We start from the raw sequence: 9,507 nt of genomic DNA, 5'->3' as shown, positions 1-9,507 counted from the left end.
CTGCACGCCTAGAGCCTGTGCTCCACAACAAGAGAAGCCACAGCAATGGGAAGCCCGCGCACCGCAACAAAGAGTAGCCCCTGCTCGCCGCACCTAGAGAAAACTCACGCGCGGCAACAAAGACCCAGTGCAGCGAAAAATAAATAAATAAATTTTTAAAAAAAATTACTGAAAAATAATTTCCATCTTTTGGATAAGGAAGTAGAATTTTTAGAAAAGTTCTTTGGCTAGAAAGATGCAGCTACATCAATGAATGATTGAAAAAAGCTTCAATTCTCCAACCCAGGATGAAGAGATAAGATATCATTCCCATAAAACTGGTTTTTCAGAATTCACAATTTAGAATGTTTCTAAAAAATGAGAAACTTTCCATATATAAGCATTGTAGCTATTTTCCACCATATGTTTATGTGTATTACTTCAAAGATAAATTACAAATATAAGTACAGGAATAAGTCCACCATCCTCACGTCAAACTGAAACCAACAATAACAAAACCATCTTCACTGAGGATACTGGTAAATCATTGTATGTTTATCTACCAGTTAGAAGATCTGTGTGCTTTTATCCATATAGCAGTTAGAGGAAATATTATTCCCAAATTATTCCTTCTGCTTTAAGGTTAAGGACCTATGTCAAGCATGCTTAATAGTTGAAACACTTGAATTTGTGGAAATTTTAATGACCACATGGTCATTACTTAGGAAACCCTCTTTTAAAGGGTCCAACTGTAGAAGACAGAGAATAAAGGGTTCAGGGTTTTCAGAGTTAATATCGGACAAGTCCTTAAGCATCATGGGGACAGACAGGACAAAATGTGATGCGAAGGCAGGAGGAGTGAGCTGCTGTCACACACCGTGGCGAACAACGTACCATGGCTGGTTTTAATCTATACTCTGGTGGGACTGATTCCTCATCTTCACCACACTTCTTTAGTTTCTCTTCTTTGGCTTTTGCCTGAGGAAGTTGGAGGAAAAAAATAAGCATCTGGATAATACATGTAAAATAAGACATCACTTTATGTTCTCCATGGGTGTCGTGGAGGAAACCAAATCAGATTAAAGTGCCCGGTGAGCAGTTAGGAGGAAGGCAGTGTAGGGTGACGGAGAAAAAAACAACACAGCCAGGAATCCCGGGGAGGTGTCCCTGCCCTATCTCTATGACCTTGGGAAGCCACCTAGACTTTCTTCGGCTCAGTTTCTTCAGCTGTAAAATGGGGCTACTAAGAATCCTTACCTAGCTTGCTGACTTGTAAGGATCAGCAGAGAAAATTAAATAAAATATCCTTTGAAGAAAGGTAAGCACAGTGAACAAGCTGGCTGCAATTATTTTACAGCCTTCATCTGTCGTACTCAATGAGGCAGTTATCTAAGGGGGAGAAAACAACCAATTCTCATGAATGTTAAACACCGTTCAGAAAGGAGAGAGGCATCCCATCACAAATCTTGGCTGATCCATGGATAATTAGTTTTCCCTTTTATTTATTTATTTTTATTTTTATTTTTTTTTTGCAGTATGCGGGCCTCTCACTGTTGTGGCCTCTCCCGTTGCGGAGCACAGGCTCCAGATGCGCAGGCTCAGCGGCCATGGCTCACGGGCCCAGCCACTCCACAGTACGTAGGATCCCCCCAAACCGGGGCACGACCCCGCGCCCCCTGCATCGGCAGGCAGACTCTCAACCACTGCGCCACTGGGGAAGCCCTCCCTTTTTAAAAAAAAAAAAAAACTTATTTATTTATTTTTGGCTGCATTGGGTCTTCGTTGCTGCGTGCGGGCTTTCTCTAGTTGTGGCGAGTGGGGGCTACTCTTCTTTGCGGTGCGTGGGCTTCTCATTGCAGTGGCTTCTCTTGTTGCAGAGCACGGGCTCTACAGTACACACTCAGTAGTTGCGGCGCATGTGCTTAGCTGCTCCGCGGCATGTGGGATCTTCCCAGACCAGGGCTCAAACTCATGTCCCCTGCATTGGCAGGAGGATTCTTAACCACTGCGCCACCAGGGAATCCCTGGTTTTACTGCTTTTAAAAGAACTCCCTTCAGTAACACCAAGACGTCACTGGATTACTGAACCATGCACAAGCAAATGCATTAGAAATAAAAGTGCAGTTCCATGGCAGATCAGTGGCTTCTAGAATATAACATTTGATTTTAAACTCCTGGTGGGTAATGCAGAGTTCCATGATATGTAATAATTGGTACCTGTATCAAGGCATGGATTTAAATCACAAATCAAGGAGCTCCTGGGCGCAAAAGTTTGTGTGTGCTCGGGGTGGGGGGGAGAGGGGGGTGGCGTGGGTATTTAGCTGATTCTAGCTCAGTCTATTGCTTCCATCCACATCTCAGCCTAAGACTGTGGTTCTCCATTGAATGCTTCGTTAGTTGATTAATTTTAAAATATTTAATGTGCACTTTTAATAAGCCAGGTACTTTTCTAGGCTTTGGAATTATAGCGTATTGTTCTATAGAATAATAACTGGGATGAAAGGATTAAAAAAAAATATTTCCCGTTACATTCTACTGCAGGATATGAAGTAAGTCCTGTTATATAGTGGTACTCCCCAGTTCAGGGATTTGTGAGGTCACTGGCTATAAAACAGTCCTCATGAAAGAGTCACCTATATAGGACTGTCCTCTCCACTTAGGCTTGTGAACAGTGAGTCACATGTATAGCTAGATCCTTTCTATTCTTTGATCTTTATATTCTTTAAATGACTGCATTGTGGTTTGTATCCAGTAGGCAGTGAAAACAAACATCCCCTGAATTGAAATAGTTCCAGACTAGGTAACTACACTAGAAATAGGGGAGATTAATAATGAGGTATCACTACAGAATAAATGCATTATGATACATTATAAGAATGACAAGTAGGCATGGACCTCTTCTCTGAAGCATCATCTGGTGCGGAATGTGCTGGAGTGGCCGTGGACTGCTATAGCATATCGACCTTTATGAGCCTTATCACAGCAGACTACCCAGGAAGTAGTGAATTCACCATCAGGTACTAAAAATTCAACTTAAGAATCCAGAGGATTGGAGAATCTTTATACTTTGTACATAATTAAAAAGGAAAACTAGTGTTAAGAGTAGAATAGTCCTTTTTGTTCAAATTTTAGGAGTTTGCTAACTTTCTAGAAGAAACTTAATACATTTATATGCATTCCTAAACCCAAACTGTTTAAAAGTTATTTTTACCTAACTTTTTCACACCTACCTATCTGATTTTAGTCACTCTAAGAGTCTTTTCATCCTGGGATTATGTTTATACTTTCAGTCCCCAAATTATCATGTTCTTAAATCACCTTAATCATCTGTAAACAGCCTGAGGCAGACGTGCCATTGGCTGGCTGCCATGCAGCCCTCGGTGGTGGACCACCAGGGTCCTGCCAGGACCACCCTTTCCTTGAGACATTGTGCATCTCTCACTGTGTTGTCAAAGTTTCCCTTTCTCCCAATACATTACTTGGTCCTGGAGGACAAGGACTGCTTCCCCTGCTCCCTTGTGTTCGCCTTCGCAAAGCCTGTCGTGCCACACTGAGCCCGGCAAGCCCTCAAAGAAAGTTGAAGATAGAAACTGGCCCATTTCAGACCCGGGCAGTCCCAGACTCAGGGGGCGTTGCTGGCAGTCAGCGAGACTCACCTTCCCCAGTGACTCAGAACAGGAAGTGACAGCGGAGGCAGCAGCATTGTGACAGACAACTGCCAGCTCCCACCCTGAGCTGATAGGCTGGCGCTCCTGAGGGTCCGCACCACCACACTGCCTGGCCGAGGATGCCCGCAGGGCGGCTCTATGCTTTCCCTCCTCTTTTCCCCCAGAGGACTCAGTTAAACAATTCTTCAAAAATTGAAATTTAATATGAACACTCTCTTCCGCCAAATACAAGCTTGCTTTGGCTCGTAAGGCTTGTTAAGGTCTTGGCGTGTGGTGGGGTAAACACTCCCCAGCATCACACTCTAAACATGCAGCAAATCCAGTTATAAAGTAATTGTTGCTTGATTTTATTCTAGTTTGGGACAAGTTTTCAACATTTTCCCCCATAGGTATAAAAAGGATCTCCCACCCCATCTGCAACCATCTCCCTCTCTCCTTATAAAGAGAAGCACCTGGAACCTTTTGAAAATACAAATGTTCAATTTCCATGAGAGCGGACAAAACTATTTGTCACCAGGCCACTGCCTCCGTGTTATCTTGTTTAGTCAGGTGTCGTTTGAGAACTGGCAAAGAAGATTAGTGTTCATTTTAAGTATTAAAATTCTAGATGGTTAACAAGACAAACACTGAAATATCCTTTCTGGTTGCTAACTCCCCAGCAATAAATATCTAAATTAGCGAGACCCTGAAAGTAAGGCAGGACAAAGAACAGTTCATTTAAAATCTCTAAGAAAATAAAAATGGTACAAGAATTCTAAACGTGTAATGCATTAGCTTTGTAACCTTGTAACCTGAAGACTAAGGGGCTTTGTATGTGAACTCCAAGGTCAGTACCTCATTGACTTCCTTAATGGAGCTGAGGTCGAGCTCAGGTTCTGGCTTCCGGCTGCCCAGCGAAGCTGACAGAGCCTCGAGTGCCTGATCACTCATTGTGTCCTGTGAGGGAAAAAAAATTCTGTACATTACAAAGAGAACATCTCCTCAACCTAAACAATCCACCCATTTCTTTGTGAAATTCAAAATTTTAAATCTCTAAGAATAAGTTGTGGATTAGGGAAGGACTCTAGGAAGGCAATTTTATTTAAAACCTAGTAAAAGAGAGAAAGAAAGAAGAACTTACCAGTGGGTGAAAACTGGGGCTTAGGACTCGTTTCTACAGTAACAGTGCTCTCAGAGGTACACTTCACCTCTTACTTAGCAAGCTAGAAGTGTAACTGCAATAATAATTATGAAATACTCATATCAAAATAAAAGCTGCAAGAAGTAAACTTTCACTATCCTGCTTTTCTTTTTCTAAAAATGTGTCTCTAAAAATGACTTCTGACAACCCTGTCCTTCAGCACGACAGCCAACCCCAGGAAGCAGGGGGCCCTGAAGTGGCCGATGGCTGGAGGAACTCCCACTCCCAGGGGTGTGGTGCTCTTGCAGCAGCAAGCCAGATAAAAATAAACCGCCCACCCCAGGAGCAGGAGGCACAGCTGCACCAACAGAAACGGCTCCTTGGATTATCTGGACCATCTGCAGATGGGGCATGTTCTCTCATCCAGCCCAGAGCTGCAGTGCCACCTTTCAGGATTCACAAGAATTAAGTTATAGGCAACTGTGTTTAAGGTGGAGAGAAGCAGCTATAATAACATCCCCCTAGTGATTCACAGGACTCAAACTCCTTTAGAAAATCAAGTGGAAGACTTGATGTCCCAAGAGTGCAGTTCCTCTGGGATCCTGCTCTTCTGTGTAGTGTGATGGTGAGATAATCTTATTCCACAACCAAGGCAAGTGTGCTGAAGTCACCCCTAAGCATTTGTAGAAACAGAGCAGGCCTGCCTGGAGATGACCAATATAACCCTGGCTGGTTTCACTATTCTACACAGGCCCGAGGGAGCAAAGATGCTCAGTAGGTGTGATGCACTATTGGGGTTCTCCCCAGTCAGCTAGATCAGCCTCAGGAAAGCAACTGCTGTCAGGCAGACCATGCTTAATTTTAAAGAAGTAATTTTTTTTTTTTTTTTTTTTTTTTTTTTGCGGTACACGGGCCTCTCACTGTTGTGGCCTCCCCCGTTGCGGAGCACAGGCTCCGGACGCGCAGGCTCAGCGGCCATGGCTCACGGGCCCAGCCGCTCCGCGGCATGTGGGATCCTCCCGGACCGGGGCACGAACCCGTGTCCCCTGCATCGGCAGGCGGACTCTCAACCACTGCGCCACCAGGGAAGCCCTAAAGAAGTAATTTTTTTTATACCTCTTCCACCTTTCTTTTTTTCTCCTTGGGTGGAGCAGCACTTTTGATTACTTCAGCTGACTGAGCTTTTAAAACCTCTCCTGTAGACTTCTGAAAAACAAAATACAAAAGGTTTGACTTACAGAAGAAGGAAATGTATTAACCAAACTGTAATAACCAGAACTAAAAAGTTGTTGTTTTCTTAAAGTATGAGATGGTTTCTAACAAGTTTCCCTCATTACATTAAAAACAATACCTCTTTCTTGGTTTTCTTCCCATCAGCCATAGGAGAACTGCAGGTAAAGTCTGATGACAAGGCATCTATGGCATCATCGGGCCCCAGGGGTTTCTAAAGAAACAAGCAGCACGACGGGTCACACGTGGGAATCATTCAAGTGACAGATCAGATTATAAACCCAGCAAACGAAGAATGTACTTTTGCAATTCCTTGACTACCAAATGAGACGTTCAATGAAATAACTCAGATGAAAGCCTATGTTTGGAAGGAAACTGGATGCTCAATAAATATTATTTTCCTGTTTCTCTCTTCTCAATATATTACATGTTAGGATATTCTCATCCTATTTTTATTAACATTTATTTTATCCTAAAACTTTCTTGTCCCCATTCTTCTTTCCCTCAAAAAAACTACTTAGGAAATAAACACGCATTGAAACACCCCAGGCCCACCCCCGTTCTCTGAACAGATGGAAACTTCATCTGATTTAGAGATTAATATAGTCATAATCCCAAAATATAGAATTGATAACTCTATCCCCCCAACCAAAGATATAAAAAATGTTAAATCTGATCTTAGAAGACAGTTATGTGAACACACCGAAGAGTCTGGAGGAGGCCCTGTGATCCCTTCTTTTTTCTGAAACAAATATTAATTTGATGATGCTGAGAAGACAAAATTAATCCTTACAATTGGCAAAATGCATAGCTCGGTGAATGCTATGGGCTGAGTTGTGTCCTCCCAAAATTCATATGCTGAAGTCCTATCCCCTAGAACCTCAGAATGACTGTATTTGAAGACAGGGCCTTTAAAGAGGTAATTAAGGTTAAATGAGAACATTAAAAGGGGCCCTAATTCAATAGGACCAGTATTCCTATAAAAGGGGGAAATGACCCAGAGATCCACGTAGAGAAAAGACAACATGCAGATATGTACACATAGAAGATGTGGAGTTGCTCCACATGTAGGTATCTATAGACCAAGGAGAGAGGCCTGAGACAGATCTTCCTCTCACAGCCTTCAGAAGGAGCCAACCCTGCCCACATCTTGATTCCAGTCTTCTAGCCCCCAGAATTGTGAGACAGTAAGTTTCTGCTGTTTAAGCCATACAGTCTGTGATACTCTGATATGGCAGCCCTGCCAAAGTAATACAGTGAGCTTCAGAGTAATGACAATTTTGCACGCCCATTATATTATCTAAGTTAAAAAAACTGGATATATTAATGTGATAAAAATTATAATTACAAAAAAGAAACAATAAAGTATAAGTAAATGATTGTTTAACTTACATTTAAAAGTTCCCTATATTTTGGAGGAAGTGTGACTTCTCTTTTACCCAATTCCTCTATGTAAGTAGAACTCATCGGATCCTAGAAGAAAACCGTACACATAAGGATATGAGCTGAGAATGTTATATACACATTCTTAAACCAAAGTACTATTGCATTATTAATTTATGGAACTATTGAGAGTAAATATAAATCATTTAGAAGCCAATATTTTACACAACTCTGAAATTCTAAGTTTCCACAAATACTTGCCCATATTTAATTGGCTTAACCCATTAGTAATGCTATAAAATATTCAAACCACTATATTAAATTTGATTCATATATAAAATGCATTTTATTTAAAAATATTTTTCATTATCTAATATTTCTATACCTACAAAAGAGCAGTTGATAACAGTGAATTTCTATATAACTCAACAGATCTAGTTATTTCTTATGTAATAAGAAAAAAATCAGTGATGTTTCTTTTTTAGCACTCTCCAATCCAATTCCTCTTCCTTGTTTTCCAGAGATAGCCATCATCCTGAACTTTATCACATCCATCAATGTAAAGTTGAGTATATTTTAAAACAATTCTTCCACATGTAGATACCCATAATCAATATACACCATTACTTTGCCTATTTTCAAGTGTTATATAAATGGTATCAAACTCTTATGTCATTTGGTAATGTACTATTTTTATTCAAAGTTATGTTTTTGTAATGTTATCCATATGGATACATGAATAAGCCATTTTAACCACTATAAAGTGTTCCACTATATCGTCTTGTCTCCTGTTGAACAAAATCATTTCCAAATGTTTCACCTGTTCTTAGAACTCCTTATACACCTGGGCAAGGCTCCCTCCAGCAAGTCTCCCTAGACGTGGGATTGCTGGTTAGAGGGTGTGCACATCTTCATGTGACATCCACAGGCTCTGGGCCAGTTGTCAGACTTTTACACTTCTGCCAATCAGGTGAGTGTGAAGTGCTCTCTCTCTGTGTTTTAGTACCATTTTCCTAATTACTAGGGAGACTTTCATGTGTCTATTGGCCAAATTTTCTCCTAATTTTCTATTGGGTTGTCTTTTTCTCAGTTTTAAAAAATCTTCATAAATTCTAGAAACAAATCCTTTGTTATGACTGTTGCAATATTTTCTTACAGTCTATGGAATGTCTTTTATTAATGCCAAGGAACATAACTTTCTTGCTTTTTATGAATCAGGAATAGAGATGAACTGAGGGTAGAAAATATCTAGAAATCAAGATAAGTTCAAGTGATAGGATGGGAAATATCTGGAAACTAAAATAAGTCGAAGTCCACTGGACTTAAGCCTCGAAGAAAGAAAATAAGTCTCTGTGATCCAACAGACTATATCCCAGCTACAGTCTCAGCAGAGACAATCAATCAGTATTTGCTGATCAACGGAATCACATAGCCACCTTAGGACGGTTTCCATCCACAACACTAATTTTCAGTTGCTATTACTGATACTGACAGCATACTGTTTCTCTCCAAGTGACAGAACACTATGTATTCTTTTGTGCGTCATGACCATGACCTACTAGCTCTCCTACTCATTAAGTATAAATATTTATCGACATCAAGATCACTTACCAAAACTTCAGGTCCAGTATATGTTGTATTATCTTCTTTAGTTTCTTCAGGTTCTCCTAAAGTGTCTATTAAGTCATCCAAAGCAGCATCCATGCCTGACTGGAAAACAAAAAGAACAGATATGTAAATGTTATTTGTTACACATATTTCATTTTGATTTTTTAACTACCGAAAAAAAAAATTCTGTGTAGAAAAATACCAAACACCAAAAGTTCTTAAATGGTTAAAATCTGGTCTGTAATAGAATTTTTATTTAAAGTCCCAGAGTACAGATTCTAGGTTGGCAAGATAGAAAGCCACATTCAGGTTAAGAACCACAATTTCAATAAGTCTAAAGGCATGAACTACATGGACAAGTGTATGGTTCATTACAGCTGCCAGACCACTGTACTGATAGTTTAAAGAAAAAAGGAAACAAACTACAGAGAATTATGATCATGTTGCTATATGCAAGAGAGGAAATGCTTAGTATTTTTGCTTATCAATCGTTTCCACCTCTTCCAAATAAAATATATT

At 40.5% G+C, this 9,507-nt stretch overlaps 1 protein-coding gene across 15 annotated transcripts in view; it reads right to left on the bottom strand.

Moving 5' to 3' along the window:
- CAST (calpastatin) overlaps positions 1–9,507 on the bottom strand; it is a 142,694-nt gene that overhangs the window by 30,418 nt on the left and 102,769 nt on the right. For all 15 annotated transcript variants that reach the window (XM_024131461.3, XM_024131424.3, XM_024131669.3 and 12 more), the window contains 6 exons: positions 8,992–9,090; positions 7,390–7,470; positions 6,119–6,211; positions 5,884–5,973; positions 4,482–4,583; positions 874–957 (listed from right to left, as the gene is read on the bottom strand). In XM_024131461.3, the coding sequence (XP_023987229.1) occupies positions 874–957; positions 4,482–4,583; positions 5,884–5,973; positions 6,119–6,211; positions 7,390–7,470; positions 8,992–9,090 (549 nt within the window). The remainder of the gene's footprint in view (positions 1–873; positions 958–4,481; positions 4,584–5,883; positions 5,974–6,118; positions 6,212–7,389; positions 7,471–8,991; positions 9,091–9,507) is intronic.

The sequence above is a fragment of the Physeter macrocephalus genome, chromosome 8 (genome assembly GCF_002837175.3).
Source record: "Physeter macrocephalus isolate SW-GA chromosome 8, ASM283717v5, whole genome shotgun sequence".
Classification (NCBI taxonomy): domain Eukaryota; kingdom Metazoa; phylum Chordata; class Mammalia; order Artiodactyla; family Physeteridae; genus Physeter; species Physeter macrocephalus.
This window is presented reverse-complemented; position numbering and strand designations above follow the sequence as displayed.